This window comes from Musa acuminata, chromosome BXJ2-8, assembly GCF_036884655.1.
Source record: "Musa acuminata AAA Group cultivar baxijiao chromosome BXJ2-8, Cavendish_Baxijiao_AAA, whole genome shotgun sequence".
Taxonomy (NCBI): Eukaryota; Viridiplantae; Streptophyta; class Magnoliopsida; order Zingiberales; family Musaceae; genus Musa; species Musa acuminata.
In genome coordinates, this window is record NC_088345.1 from 45,874,676 (window position 1) to 45,890,646 (window position 15,971).

Sequence of the window (15,971 nt, forward strand, 5' to 3'; positions counted from 1 at the left end):
ACCGTGCTAATTAGCATGTCTGTCGACGCCATTCGTCCGTGCGTTCTCGGCCCAGACTGCGAACGAACCGTGCTAATTAGCATGTCGGCCGCCAAGTCATCTTTCTCGTGTGTTGACGTGGCAACTTGGCAGCCACGGAGGTCTGCGGCGAGTTGGACGTGAAGAAGCAATATTACCCACACTTTTTGGGTCCACCCGCCAATAGCTCTTTTTCACTTTCCACTCGCCATGCCGAATGTATATCATATGTCACCATACGATTCGTCAAGGTAATTAACCAATTAATTTGATAAATATAAAAATATCTAATATCGAATTAATTAAATTAAAATTAAGCATCGAAGAGCATTATCGAGCATCAGTTAATTCCAAATCGAATAATTAAAATTTTTATTTAATACATATAATTTCATAATTCAAATATCGGCCCTTTTCTCGACGAGTAATTAGCAAATAACGTGGCAAAGCCAAGTGGAGCCTCGTGGCACGACACATCTTCCCGGCAAAAGGTGCGGTCAGAAATGCACCCCCGCGTGTGGCCCTCAACGCCCAGATTGCTTGCAAGAAGGAAACAAGACGAAGCCACCCGCCCCCATCCACCAGAGATTGAGAATGAGGTGAAGAAACACCGCGTGGAATGGAAGAAGAAACATCAATCAACTCTCTGTGGGGTTTGATTCAAACTCGAATCCTTTATAGAAGAAAAATTGGCGTGTAGGCAATCCCCTAATTCTTTCAACAAAATGTGAGCCCAATGCCTTGCGATTTACTTACCAAGTGCAACCAACAGAGGATGTGAGCTTAAGCAGATACGAGTGAGACAGAGGAAGAAGAAGAAGAAGAGTTAGCTTATATAGTCGTTGTATTATGGTGTTATGGCGGTCCACCGTAGGTGACTTGAGCTAAGTCAGCAGCCCAAGTTTGGGATCTCCTGGAGCGACTCTGGCTGGCCGTCCTGCAAACAAGGAATGGGTGGGATGGTGACGGTCCTCATCACGCCATAGGCGTTCCAGCAGAAGGGGTCGTCCACCAACTCACCCTCGTGCGGCAGCAGCTCCACCTCCGACATGGTGATGTTGGTGCACGGCAGCGTGTCGCTGCAGGCGAAGTGCATCGGCGGGCTCCGCACGTCGTACGTCCCCTTGATGTTGGCGTAGGTCACGCCGGAGACGTACACCGCGGAGCTCTGGTTCTGGCAGTAGCCCTTGTTGGAGCAGTAGTACTGGTCGATGATGATGCAGTTCCTCACGTTCTCCATGTACACCGTGTCGAAGCTGATGTCCGACACCGATCCCATTCCTCCCTGCCACGTTTTGATCCTCACCCCGTTGTCCGAGTTCCGTATCACCGCGTTCTTCACCGACACGTTCGACACGCAGGCCTCGGAGTTGTGCATACCCAGGCTCCCGATGCTGCGCCATGCCCTCGCCGGCGTCAAGCTTCGCTAACAGGATATCAACAAACAGTCGGAGTGCATAGGATCGATGGCGTTACCTGATGCCATGGCCCGGGCCACAAGTGACGTTCTGTATGTCGACGTCGGAGCAACCGGGGCCGATCGAGATGCAGTCGTCACCTGAGCCACTCAACAATCTCTTCCATCAACACTCGCCGTCGAATGGTGGGAATACTACTGCTACTACTACTAACCATTGCTTATCATCGAGTTGTAGATGGTCACGGATCTGGTGTTCTCGATGTGGACGCCGTCGGTGTTGGGGCTGAACGCCGGCGAGTTTATGGACAGTCCCTCGATGTGCACGTCCTCGCAGGCGTCGAACTTTATGTGGAATTGCGGGCTGTTCTCGATGCGCAGGTCTCTCACGGTGAGATTGCAGCTCATGAAGAACCTGATCAACTGAATCCACAACAAGAGAAGAATGCATCATCATCAGCTCGCTGTTCTGTGAAGAAGCTGCTCGATTTGGTCACTCACCACGGGGCTATCGCAAGATCCCGGCAATGTCGATCCATGAGGACCCTGCAACAACAGCAGTCACTGTCATCATTCCCACCTCAATGTGTGAGCGATTCTGAAAAGAGGTCGTCGTTAAGACATACTCTGTGAGGCTTGCAGGGGAGGCTCCACCAGTCTTCTCCGTTACCTTCGATGGTTCCTTCTCCTCTCAGAGTCATCCCTTCCAGTTGGTAGAACACAAGCCACTGGTGCTTGCTGTCGGATTTCGGCCAACATTGGGGTCCGTCGGGTGGCATGACGACTCCATCCACCTGCAGTAATCACCACCTCCAATTCCCTCACTGGATTCAACCCGAACAAGTAATCTTTGTGCTCAGGATTACCTGGAAAACAAGTCCCGGCTGGCACGGGCCGGGGAAGATGGTGGAGGTTATCATGAAAACGCCATCCGACGGCACAAACAGAGTGGCCGATTCGACGGAACAAGCAGCCCTCCACGCCGACCGGAACGCTTCGGTGTCATCGGTGACGCCGTCGCCGACCGCACCGAACGATCTGACATCGAAGAAGCAAGAGTCCGAGCTGGAGTTGGAGGGAGTGACGGTAGTGGAAGTACCGGCGGCAGGTGGGTCAGCAGGGGAATCCACAGGGGACTTTAGTCTATGACCTCCATTTCCTCTGCGTCCATGACTCTGCTGCCTCTTGTGAAGGTGGCTTCTTCCGAGCGACCCACGAGGACCCAACGACAAGACCGCGGTGGCAATGCAGAGAACAAGCAATGCACGAGGAATTCCCATCCGAGACTGTGAAGCTGGAAAAGGAAGAGGAAAGCAGGAAAGCACAACACAGAACAGAGGAGTAAGCCAAGGAAGAAGAAGACCTGGCTCTTCAGCTATTTAAGCTTGCAGCGGTGACATGGGTGAGGAACCCATGAAGGAGATGACACATGTCACCTCCTTGTGGATCAGACCATCATTATCTCGCTATAAAAAGTGCATCTTGCATGCATTATTTCCTCGGATCAAATGGAGAAAGTAAAAGGATGATGACCATAGTCCATTGCGAGGGCAGATTACTTAGTCACAGGTTCTTCTAAAAGTTTGGGAAGTGTAATATGAAGGTTCTGGAGATCCACAGGGTTAGAGTGCCAAGATCATGAAGAACAAGAGGGAGCAAGTGGAGAAGGGTATTTTATTGGTGAAAGGAGGAGTGTGGCCATGGCAGGGAGAGTCCCGTGAACTCTTGTTGTACTATATAGCGCACCAGTGGCCCAGAAGAGGGGGAAGGAGGCCACAGGTGGACAAGGAGACAACAGTGGGGAGCAAGTCACGGGTTGGTGCCAACCCTGCTCTGTGGCCGGCAGCTCCCTTGTGAAGGATCACCCAGGCGTTCTCAGCCATGAAACCACTGCAACAGGAAGCTGTAGCTATGCACACGTTCCTCAAGAAATGTGCTCTAATGGCTACTGCATGGGGCCATCGATAAGCTCGAGTTACCTGTTGCAGCAATCGTTTTAATCCAAGCTTTATGACACCGAAAGAATAGTGTCATCTTAGAAGTAAAGAAATGCTGCAGGGTGTAGGCAAAAAGCTAGAGAACAAAGTTGGTCAGCTCGAGATCTTATCACGGGGATCAATTCCCGGTACTGTTTCTTTGTGGGTTCACATGCAGCAGAAGCCTGCTTTGGGAAAACTCAGTATCTGATCAAGCTTAGATCAGAGATAAAAGAATGTGTGTGTCTGCCAAAAGCATTTCAACCAAATATTTGAAGAAATGGCTAAGAGAAATAAAAGATGCAGAAAACATTACATACTGTCCTGACCTGAGGAAGAAGACAGTGAGAGTTCTGGAACCGGAAACTAATTCACTGTTGTGGATGCTCCTCCACTCACATCATGCATCGAGCTATTCTATTACTTTGGGCGATTGCATATAGGACATTGAGAGTATCATGATATAGTCATGTCAATCATCTTGTAATCCTAAGAAGGTACATTGCGTGCTCTGAAATCAACTCTGATACATTCCGTGACACTCCCTTTTGACTCGTGAATTTGTCGGTTAAGAAGAATTATTTTCGTGATACATTCCGTGACACCCCCCAAATAAAAAAATATCATCATTTATTTTTGTACTATTCATCTCAATCATAATTTGATATAGGGTAGTATAGTTAACACAAACAAGATAGATCGATAAACAGCTAAACAATATAGACAGTAATCCAAAATAGCAATCCAAGAAAATATTTCATCGTGAAAACGATAGATCGGGAAAATATTTTGCCTATATAGAAAAAAGTTTTCATGATAAATCTACTATAAAAACTATTCGGAGTATAATAATCTAAATCAATTATTATTTATTAAAATTATTTTTATTATTTAGTATTGATATGAGCATCGAAGAAATCACACCCAAAACTCATTCGATTTTAATATTCATATAAATCAATTATAAAACAAAGACCATTCGAACTTTGGATCACATTATATTTCATGTGTATGTGAGCTTGAATCGAGTTGGATTAATTCGAACATCCTTTCAAGTGTGTCGTATGCTTTCAAAATAAATTTTTTTAGGTGACTCGTAATATCTTGATTTTGCCCTCCTTCATTTCTTTTAAACAATACCAAAAAAAATTTAATCTCGAAAAACTACATAAATTTTATGAAACTAATTTTTGTTAACGAGACCAATTTTTGTTATTACTTAAGTATTTTAAACATACAAAACATCTAAAAAAAATCTTGCAAATTGTACGAGAAATATAATTAAAGAGGCTTACACCAAGAACTCTAATCCTACTACTAATTAGTAGGCGAAGTTTCTCTGATCGTAGGGGCATTTTTAGTCAACCCTATGCCCAAGAATCTTCTGGCGGGATCTCGAAGAAGCTAGGATTGCCGACGTGGCAACTCCTAAGTCATTCCAATGAGGTCCCCATTTATTTCCCCCGTGTTATCTACCGCCTCTGATCGATTCGACGGCCAGGATTCCTCATCGGGCTCGTTGACCGACTTATCGACGAAGCCAGTGGCGCCACGTGGCGTATTCGATCCACGATGAGACCGATCTCCTCGCTCCGCTCCGGCCACGAGGAGGTTCCGAACCCGCACGTGTCCGTATTTGTCGCCCCACCTGCTGGTCGCCCGAGACCTCTTATAAATAACGCGTGGAAGGCGGCCTTCCCTTATTAATTGCGCGAGAACCCATCGAGATACCGGTAAGGTCCGAAGAAGCCCGAATTGAGAAGGCAGGCAGAAATCCTAAGAGGAAGAAGACACCGGATTTTGGCGCTGTTCTTGGATTGATATACCATCAAGGTTGGATTTCGAGGAGTGTTTTGGTCGCCCTTTATCGGAGAAGTGGGGGGGACATTCCTTGGATTCGAGATGGTGGCTGGAGCAGTGGTTATCCATCAGAGCATCCCCGTGCTGGACGTGCAGTATCGGTGCACCGCTAAGGAGATTGAGGGGATCGTCAACATGTCCGCGGCGGCAGCGGCTCCCTCATCGCCGGCGTTTCGGCAGGCGGAGCGGGGGCTGGAGGCTGCTGCGGCGGCCGCGGTTGATCTTACCGTTCCCGAGATGGTTGGCTTCAAGCTCTTCATCTTTCGATTATGTTCTTTCTTGGGTGTTTATTGGATTGGAATCGATGTGAAGACCCATCCTCTTCTAAATCATAGTTCTTGGATCTTGTTCTTGATTCATCATAGTGTTTTGATGATCTCTTTCTTTCTGCGGTACATTCACTGACTCCCTACATTACTATTTCATTTTCGATTCATAATAGGATTTGAGTGCATCTACAGAGCCACCTCAGTTTGTTCCTAGCATCCGTTCAGGTAGCTTTTCCGACATCGGGCACCGGAGTTTCATGGAAGATGAGCATATCCGTATCGATGATCTTTCGGCACCCTTAGGCTCTCTGCTTAGGTGCCCTGCACCGAGTGCCTTCTACGCGGTAAGTAATCGATCTATCCATCTTTGAGCTTAAAGCAGCCTCACATAAATGTCAGAAATGATGCAACTCTACTCTGCTGCAGGTGTTCGATGGTCATGGAGGTCCAGATGCAGCTGCCTACATTAAGAGGCATGCAATTAGGTTTCTGTTTGAAGATGCTAAGTTTCCTTGGGCATCATCAGAAGCTGACAAGGATTTTGTGGAATCTGTTGAGAACTCGGTTCGTCAGGCGTTCCTTCTTGCAGACGTTGCCATGGCTGAGGACTGCACTGTTAGCAGCTCTTCGGGGACTACGGCACTCACAGCATTGGTGTTTGGGAGGTAATGTACACTACCTTGTTTGTATCTGTTCTTCTTTCCATGACACAAGCTTCCGATGCTGATCCTTTTTGCCTTACTGAGGGCAGGCTTCTCCTCGTAGCCAATGCAGGCGACTGCAGGGCAGTTCTATGTAGGAAAGGCAAAGCAGTCGAGATGTCACAGGATCATAAGCCTATCCATGCAAGCGAGAGGCAGAGGGTCGAGCAGTGCGGGGCTTTTGTTTACGATGGCTACCTCAACGGCGTCCTCTCGGTCACGCGAGCCTTGGGAGACTGGGACTTGAAGGTGCCGCCGTCACCGCTCATCCCAGAACCGGAGTTCCGGCACGCCGTCCTGACGGAGGACGACGAATTCTTAATCATCGGTTGCGACGGGATATGGGACGTCATGTCGAGCCAGTACGCGGTGAGCGTCGTACGCAGGGGCCTCAGGCGGCACGACGACCCCCAGCGGTGTGCGAGGGAGCTCGTCATGGAGGCGCTGAGGCTCAACACCGCCGACAACCTCACGGTTGTTGTGGTCTGTTTCTCTGAGAGTATGGCAATTCGGCTTCGGCCCGTCGCGACCGGCAGCAGCGTTCCAGATTGAGGTGCTGCAAAAGCTTGTCAGCCGAGGCCCTTTGCATTCTCAGGATCTTGCTGGGTAATGGAGATGGAGATTGTTTGTAGCTTAATGTGAAAAAAATTAAGATGATGATGAAAACTTATGGTATGTTATCGTCCCTTTTGTTCTTAATCATCTCAACGACACTAATGTTTCTAGATACGCTTTCATTTGTTCTTAATCTAAGAGGCATAATACAACAATCATGACAATCAAGATGAATCTCGATTCTAAGCAATATCATCACTTTCTGCTTCTTAAACTAGTAAATCCACATATCTAACACGCTCTCTTTCAGAACAGCATCTTATGTTTTTAGTCTTAATAATACTTGATCTAATATACACCATGACGATTCAGTGAGGACAAGCCTAAAAATATGACCCATTATAGATGCCCAAAGATAAGTACTTGAAGCCAGTCGATAATACAAGCATAGAATAATGATCAATAGACAATCTTATTGTCTTGTGCTCATCAAGATAAGAATGTATTGCAACCCTAAACTTATGAAATTACAAGTTGGTCACAAAGAGTCAGACTACTTTTGATCTTGCACGGTGCAAGAGCACTTATACAAAGTAAAGTTAGCTGATGATAAATACGGGGGTAAACTATTGCCATCACCTCATAAAGAGGTAAGACTCAAGATTCCACAATCAAAACAACAACGATAGATTTTATTAGGTACAAAGAACCCTCTCTCAAAGGTTCAACAATTACACACAAAGACCCCACAGACAAAATGTCAGCCAAATGATCAAGAAAGGAGTTTTTGCTAAGGACAAGCAGACTCACTAAATACGAAGACACACAATCCCTGAAATAGACCGGAAGACCCCTATCCGACCAAGTATCATCTGGGGGTTCAAAAGGGCTGAGATGACAAACATTTTGAATCACCCTGCTTAGTCCAAATTTCCCCACAAATGATGCAGGATTTGGTTGGATTTTGTCTATTTTAAGTTAGCATGTCGATCAATTGAAGAGCTCTGCTGATAAAACTTACAAGCAGAAAACTAAAGCAAAATAGAGGCTGTCCCCAAAATTTGTGGGCTTCGAACGGAGCACATTCCCTAGCCGACTTCCTTTTTCCGATTAAACTGACCCATTTGCAAGAAAGTTTCACTAGTGTACTAACAGCTTAGATGAAACAACAATTCCATGACAGGTTGATGGGGTCCCAAGTCCAAAATATATTTGTTAGAGAATTATAATTTAGGGGGACCAGACAGCAGGAAGATAGTAATAAAAACCTAGATGTCAAGCTAACTTGATCTACATCAAAAATTAACCAAGAAGATAATTTCCTAGTGGCTGAAAAGAGTGATCCTTATGCATTCGATAAGCACATCTGCTTAGATTATCAAGGCTTAAAGGACATCAAAGAATTTTAGTTCATTGCATTGCTTTCCCTTCCAAACGTAAAAAGATCAAGATGGAGGAGCGCATGCACCCCTACCCAATCGACTGAAGAAACAATGCACATGTTCAGTCAGGAACAAATCCAATAATTAAATGAGTGTCATTTGATTCTCACCAGTCAAACTATTATGGAGAAAGCAATGAAAATAATTCTAAGTTGTATGATCAACCAAAGACAACACTTTTAGAAGAAAAATTAATTCAAATCATCAAATATAGCATCATCATCCATCATTAAGGCAGAACTAAAAAAATGACGAAAACAGACTGTTCCAACCGCATAAAACTAAGTCCAATTTCAAATATTTAACTTTGTGTTCAGTAGTCACATATTCTTAAACCAGGCATGAGATTACTCGATCACTCACCTTGCGCCTTCTGGTAGACGTAGGTGAGGCCGCACTTGCCGCAGTAGTGGCGGTCGAAGTGGTTGGCCATGAAGGTTCCGGCACCGCACTCGGCGTTGGGGCATTCCTTGCGGAGGCGGGTGACCTTGCCGGTTGCGTCGTCGACCTTGTAGAACTGGAGTACGGCGAGTTTGACCTTCTTCTTCTTGTGCTTGATCTTCTTGGGCTTGGTGTAGGTCTTCTTCTTGCGCTTCTTGGCGCCGCCGCGGAGGCGGAGGACGAGGTGGAGCGTGGACTCCTTCTGGATGTTGTAGTCCGCGAGGGTTCGGCCATCCTCCAGCTGCTTTCCGGCGAAGATGAGACGCTGCTGATCCGGCGGGATGCCCTCCTTGTCCTGAATCTTGGCCTTCACGTTGTCAATCGTGTCCGACGATTCCACCTCGAGGGTGATCGTCTTCCCCGTCAGCGTCTTCACGAAGATCTGCATCTTGTCGCCCCCAGGCTGCTACCGTTAGGGTTTGGCCGGTCGGGAGATGGTGGAGAGGGAAGGGTGAGAGGCGGCGGCGCTTAGGGTTTTGATTTAGTATACATAGAGATTGAGGGGGATTTCGATATGCTGCCTCGCGAGTCAGTTTAGGCTAGTTTAATTTAATTGCTGGAACGTTGATATGGTGATACTTGCTTATATTATCGTTCCGCTTAGGCTGTCAAGCGGTACAACATACACGAATCTTGATCATCCGTGATAACCAGATCTAGACCGTCGATGGAGATCTGCATGAGGATTGGGGGCCCGTTTGGTATGTTTCTGTTTTGTGTTTCTTTACTTTTCGAAACAAAAACTAGAAAACATGTTTACTCGAACGGTTGATACAAATCGAATCGGATACATCGAATTCATTGCCCGCTAAGAGTCCGATTGATGTCAATTTGAATCCAAACTCGGATTTGATAAGATAGATGAAGAATTGGATCCATAAATCGAGTTGCAACGCATCCAATTTTGCACCCCTGAGATCTATTTTAATTGTACAAAATGATGTTATCGATCCAATTGAACAATAAGATGCATATATCAATTAAGCATCAAAATGCATCATAACCGTATTATATGTGAGTTTATCACGAGGTTAATATTTTTTGAAGTTAATCAGAGGTCGAATTCAATGAGTTATATGATTAGTTATTGCAGTTGGCGAACTCAAAGATGATCCATCTTTGAGTTCATGATTCGAGTTAGATTCGTATGAGAAATGTTGATTAAGCCCTCTTTCTTACATTTGCACGAATGTCCAAAAGAAATCTCTAACATGCTTAAGTTAGATATGAAATATTGAAGATTCTAACCTTATTTAATGTAACCATATTTATCATTTATAACCCATCCTCCCTAGCTAATTAGGATTAGAAAAATATTTTATATTTGGATTTTGCTGAAGTGGTGAAACCTACTGTCGGGTCTTTTGTCTTTTTCTTTTGATGGCATCACTATTACATGTCAAGTTCTTGTATTTTATAATTTTAAATTATAAATCTAATCATAAGTTATTCAATATAAAAATAATTATACTTAAAATACTAATTTGATGCTGATATGTTAGACTTACTTATCAAAGATAGTAAGGTTTAAAATTTTATTTGATATATTTTTATAATCTCTCACTTGTTGATGGTGTTATATATATATATATATATATATATATATATATATATATATATATATATATATATATATATATATATATATATATATATATATATATATATATATATATATATATATATATATATATATAGTGAATCACTGCAGTGCGAGCTCCTTAAAGACACTGTGATAGCATCTCAGTGTATTATATTCCTCAAAATGCTGTGCACTGTTCTGCATCGATGACGCCATTTAAAGAGTCTCTCTCAAGTGGAGATGGAGATGGAGAGAAGCATTGAAAGCTAAATGAACCTAGAACATGAAACAAACAAGCCTTTAACCATGCAAAGCAGAAGGAAGTGTTGAGGTAGGACAAGGTGGTGGTGGGCACCTCTTAAATGGATTTCAAAGACATTATGATTGCAAACCTGTGTTGAACAGATGTGGTGGTAGACAAGGGTTAGTGGTTAGCACCAAGAAAGGAGACCTAAAGTATAGGAACCTGGCCTGGTCTCCATCAAAGAAATAGTCTTTAAGCATCATCCTGGCCCATATGCACCCTATCATTACATATTCAGCAATGTCAAGTGTTACTGCCAGGGTTTTTGCATCCTCGCCTTTTACAGTTGAAGGTATAAACCTAGTTTTTGTTTTCTTGTATAGCTTTCCTCTTGTATACAGTTCAAGAATTGTTGTAGAACTCATGCAGAAGTTTCAGAATGTAATGTTTTCTGTAACACATGTAACTTGTTATCTCTTCCCTCAATATTTCTTGATCAATAAACATCAGAAGAAGGTTTTTCTTTCCTTGAAGCTCAAATGGGCTATTCGAGAATGTAAAGTTCCCATGTTTTGATGAAGTTATATTATGCATTGTCATACAATAATATGGTCAAGAGAATCAGTTCTCAGAAACTATGATGGCAATAAGGTCACATGTTTCTTGAATGCGAAGCATATCTCAGCACCAGAGCACGTGGCTGACTTGATGAGGATTGTCCTGATGCATGCGAAAACCAAAGTAGATTTCCCCCAGATTCATCTCAAGTGGGTATTAGAACTTTCATGGAGTCTTTTATGCTTGGAGTTATATGCTATGTATACATCCACTTGCTAGACTGAATAAAGACAAGCTGGTGAGAAAGTCCATGCTATCTTATCAGCATCCTTGTGCCTTTCACCTTATCAAACACATCTATGGTGGCATCCAAAACTTCAACATGATGAGGAGAGCTTTACCAAAAGACATGGGGTATGTATCATAGCAGACTGCCATACAAAACAAAGGACTGTAAGGATCCATATCCTCGATGGGTCACAAGAAGAATAATACACTGACTTAACCACATGTGAAACCCCACCGAATACAAAGACACAGTATCGTCGACACAGTTGCACAAGTAACATGCTACAGATGACAACCATACGGTGGAGTAAATATAAGCAAAATAGCTCAGGAGGGATAGAGGGGAGGAGAGGGGAAGAGGAGGGCACGAAGATAGGAATATAGTTCGTATTGACTCACTCCACGTGGAGTTTGGAGACGAGGGGATTAAATAGAGAATTTGGCCTTACAAGGTCAAGAAAAGGTCTTACAAGGTCAAGAACAGTTTAACCTGCAAGCCATGGTGTGAAGAAGGATAGACAAGAAGAGAGGGGAGAAAAGCTCAGCTAGGATAGCACCATCCGGGAACTAAGAAGAAGAGGATACTTCACAAGGGGAATCACCATGGAGTACAAGGATCCCTTGGCCTTTAATCCAAATTCTTGCCATGTCTTCCTGCTGCGGTACCGCTTCAGGTTCGGAGGTTGGTACCTGCAAGAACAAGAGAGTCACAGAGGGGACGAAGACGGTGAACACAAGCATGCTTTCTTTTGTTTGTCTTCTCTTACCCAGTGGAACAGATGGGAATCCACATCTTCCATCCTCCAACTTCAGACCTAAGACAGAAGATGTTTCGAGACATGGAGAAAACACAGTCATGGCTAGCTCACATTCAGATGTTCATACCTCAACTAGAAAAGCTTTGGTACACTTACAGAGAGTGGGAGAGACCAAAGGGTCTGAGGGAAGTGATTAGGAAATGTTCTCAGTACTGTGAGGAGCAAAGGGATGCAAGGACTCAACTCACTCATTTGGGATGGTGGGTTTATAGTATTAAAGAGAGGAGGGGATAAGGCCACAAACGGCAGATGTGAGTCTCTCTTTTGAACGACCCACATGGAGAAGTTTGGCATGAGTGTTAGGGCTAGGGTTAGGTATACACTGGGGTAGCTTCTTAGGCTGCCCAAACTTGGTCTTTTAACTTCACTCATGTGCATAGTTTTGCATGATTCATGACAATAAGTAAAAAGATTGATTATATGAATAATTTCTTTCTACCTAATATGATGATTTTATTTATATCAAACAATATTTTAATTCTTGATCGGGTTTCGGGTTTCGGATTTCGGGTTTTGGGTTTCGGATGATAATATTGTATCTCGGACCAATAAGTTAAGTATTATCGATAATAAGTTAGTTAGATTTGCTAGTAAAGACTTTGATAGATCATTACAAGATTTCAAAATAAAGCTTTCGGTTTTATTTTTTAAGTGTACACAGACGAACATATCAAGAAGAAGTAATTGCATTGCAACAATTCAAGCAGCTATGTCCTGCCTAAACTTTATTATAGGTTTGGTGTAAGCTTGATTTGCTGTGGAAACATGTGGGTCCTAATTGATGATTATACTTAAAGCAGATGCTGTCTTTCCTTGACCAGATTGTGTAATGGATTAGTAAACAAAGACCTAAAACCATAGCCTAGAGGACATTTTGGGAAGTGCAACAGGAACTGAGCACAAGACACCATGTATGCTGTGCACATGTAAACAAATAACAAGAATGGCTTTGATGGTGGTATACATTTGGCTATAGCTATGGAAACCACACAGTCTTTGAGGAGGAGAGAAGAAGAAGAAGCTCCCCCCCCCCCCCCCCCCACTCCTCTCCACTTCTTTACGACAAAGAACGGGTCCCACCTTGGTGGTACCTGATGTAGGTAGAAGCCAAGCTACCATTGCAGTGACACTGTGATGAGATGGGGATGGAGCCATGGCTGTGCTGTTTATGGCACAGTAGTCATGGGTCCCGTGCTCTCATCATACCACTCTTCTTCCTCCGGTTAGGAATTATGAGACATGAAGGAGGAGGAGGAGGAGTCTTGTTGTTGGTGGAGGATCTTCTCAGACTTGTACTTCCATTTGTATTAATCTAATTCTCCCTTCCTTCCCTGACTTCATTAAAGACATAAGGCAGTGACAGTAAAGAAACAGCAGCAGTGCCACAGTGCGTCTCGGCATCCAACTACAGAGATCAGTGGTTGCCTCAGTGCATGCAAGTCTGCCTCCTCATTCAAGACTTCACCTCTTTATTGCGAAGATGTAACTCCACTAGTTTCAGTCCCCTCACCTCTGTGTCACTGTAGAGGTGCTGCTGGTTTCGGTCTCTCTTCCCGAAGATTCGAGCCAAGCTTTTGTATGTTTGTATTCTAAAGATGTGGGGATTTCCTGTAATCACGTGAAGTAGAGATCCACCTCCAGGGGAGAACAGAGAGGCTGAGGGGGACCTTTCATGAGAATGAGGACCAACTCGTTCGATGCGACCTTGTCCTCCCCACTGTAAACTTGCGCTTCATTGGAGCCTCAGAGCATGAACTCGATGCCACTCTCAGTGGATTCAATGGCGCGTACGTTCGTATTGTCGAGCTGTGCTTTGGTTTTACGCGGGCAGCCACGCCATGGCCATTCTGAGGTTGGTGGTTTCTTTGGTGTTTAATGGCGGCCTTATTGATGACACACACCTGCACTCACTGGTACTTGTTTAGTTTCGGATGAGTAATTGATATGGGGAATATTTGCCTCGATCCGGAGCTCGACATGTAGCAGCCACGACGACAAAAAATCCTCAACTGATGCCCCCACCACATCGGCAAAATCTAACAACATATATTCAAAAGCGACTAGGAGGACCGACCATAAAAGTAAAGATGGATACAAACTCGTTTTCCTCTTTCTGTCGTCTAATCTCATCTTTAAATTCTAACTTGCGTATCATAAGGATCATGTCGAGGCTTCACTCGGCACTGATCTTAATGCAAATCGGGTTTGAACAGATTCCAACCGGTCAACACTAAGTCATCCACCGACATCAGACCACATCAATAATGAAACTTTTATTTCCCAAAAGTGAACATAAGTTGAGTTAGTACCGTTAGGACCACGTGCCGACGTTGGAACCTTTGGTGGAATAAGTGGGGTGATGAGGTGGCTGCGGCCCTCGAGTGTCTTGGGTGAGGGTTGAGACGGTAGAATTGGTCGAGTCCTCATGAGCAACTGGGGGCTAGCACTCCAAAGCCAACCGACTAGAGCGTCATTTATAACGAGATGCATCCTCTCGTCCCTAGGATAGTTGGCAATCTTCCTCGTGGACGTGGGCGCCTCCTTGAGATAGGAGATGCAGGCTGGCACTAGTCGGGATCCGATCCGTTGGACCACCCTCCTTTGAGTGTTGGATGACGACTTCGGGGTGAAGACACTCACAACTTGATGGCGATCCCCTTCCCGCAAAACGGCCTTTGTCGGGTGTGTCCCAACTTTGACCCCTCCGACGAGCAAGTCAAATTAGTTCGGATTCCTCTGTTTTCTTCCCCCCTTTTCTTAGGATTGGCTGGGGTATTTATACCTGCGTGCGAGAGTTGGTTGCGCCTCGGTTCGGCGTGGCCGCTGATTCTCGCGGGGGCGGGACAACCCCTCTGACGAGATGGCGTCTTCGGGGTGCTTGAGCGGCGTCAGACGGCACCGCCCTAAGCTCTTGGGGTGGTCATGTCGCATGGTTGCATAGTCGCATGTTATCGAACTTGACGTGGCGTGCACCCGTGGTTCTGGTGGCATATTGTCATGGACAAACTTCTAAACATGATGTTTGATGTAATGCTTATGTATGTCCGTGTCTTTCGGTATGTTCATGTTTTGTACAGCATGTAAAGGGACGGTCGAAGGCTTAATAGTCTCATTTTAGTTAGGTTGGTGGTCGCTTTAGGCTTGTAAATAAAGGTTGTGTCATGTGGACACGTGTTAGAGATTTTCGGTCTATAATGGATCATTTTACCCTTTGTTATGCAACTGTTCAGAGCTTGTAAAGTATGTTTATAATTTGCATTGTCTATGAAGTGTTTTTCGGAGATGTTTGCTTGTGGATCCTGATTGAGGCGTTCTCTCTAACCCGTTCTCTCTTTTGTTGGTCCTAAGGGACAATGGGAGGCTTCGGGGAGACTGACCTTTGCGGATGGACATGCAAGGGTGCCGCACGACTTAGGCAAAACCAGCTAAGTCCGTGACAGATGATATCAGAGCGATACAAGCACTCATCGAAACACTTAGCATGCAAACGTGGGGGACCTAGCGGGGCTGCGTTGAGGGCAGTCAACACATGCACGACCGTTTGGGGGAAAACGGGCATGAAGATGTAGGGAAAAGAAGTCGCTCGGAGGAGCGAGCATATGAGATTAGCATTCAGAGGAATGGCCAACCCTTCGCGCAAGAGGCACCACGAGAACAGACAAGCTTGGAAGAATGCGGAGCGCACAAAGGTTAGGATGGCTGAGTTTGAGCTACGGTTCAACGTTGACAACTATACTTGATGGTGTTCAAGGCAAACGAGGCGCTTGGTAAAAGATGAGACCATGCAAGGTGGAATGAGTTG

At 44.8% G+C, this 15,971-nt stretch overlaps 2 protein-coding genes, 1 long non-coding RNA gene and 1 pseudogene across 5 annotated transcripts; 1 reads left to right on the forward strand and 3 right to left on the reverse strand.

Annotated features, from left to right (window-relative positions):
• Positions 1–746: 746 nt before the first annotated feature.
• LOC135619695 (polygalacturonase At1g48100-like) lies at positions 747–3,259 on the reverse strand. Of its 2 annotated transcripts, XM_065121957.1 has the most exons (7): positions 2,302–3,259; positions 2,062–2,229; positions 1,937–1,981; positions 1,651–1,858; positions 1,495–1,576; positions 1,039–1,412; positions 747–955 (listed from the first exon to the last, which is right to left on the reverse strand). In XM_065121957.1, the coding sequence occupies exons 1-7, from the start codon at positions 2,713–2,715 to the stop codon at positions 903–905; spliced, it is 1,344 nt and encodes a 447-aa protein (XP_064978029.1). In that variant the 5' UTR covers positions 2,716–3,259; the 3' UTR covers positions 747–902. The 2 variants fall into 2 exon arrangements, with proteins under 2 accessions (XP_064978029.1, XP_064978028.1); XM_065121956.1 differs by having other exon boundaries at positions 747–1,412; positions 2,302–3,255.
• Positions 3,260–5,105: 1,846 nt separating this feature from the next.
• Positions 5,106–6,940, forward strand: LOC103995321 (probable protein phosphatase 2C 2; annotated as a pseudogene). Its single transcript, XR_672511.3, has 4 exons — positions 5,106–5,511; positions 5,714–5,884; positions 5,967–6,205; positions 6,292–6,940. The product of XR_672511.3 is annotated as a probable protein phosphatase 2C 2 (transcript).
• A 1,561-nt stretch (positions 6,941–8,501) lies between these two features.
• Positions 8,502–9,148, reverse strand: LOC135619696 (ubiquitin-ribosomal protein eS31 fusion protein). Its single transcript, XM_065121958.1, has one exon. It carries the CDS (start codon positions 9,065–9,067, stop codon positions 8,594–8,596), a length of 474 nt encoding a protein of 157 aa, XP_064978030.1. The 5' UTR covers positions 9,068–9,148; the 3' UTR covers positions 8,502–8,593.
• Positions 9,149–11,277: 2,129 nt separating this feature from the next.
• Positions 11,278–12,414, reverse strand: LOC135619694 (uncharacterized). The gene is made up of 3 exons (XR_010489448.1): positions 12,266–12,414; positions 12,119–12,166; positions 11,278–12,041 (listed from the first exon to the last, which is right to left on the reverse strand). It is a non-coding gene; the product is annotated as an uncharacterized LOC135619694 (long non-coding RNA).
• Between the last annotated feature and the right edge of the window lie 3,557 nt (positions 12,415–15,971).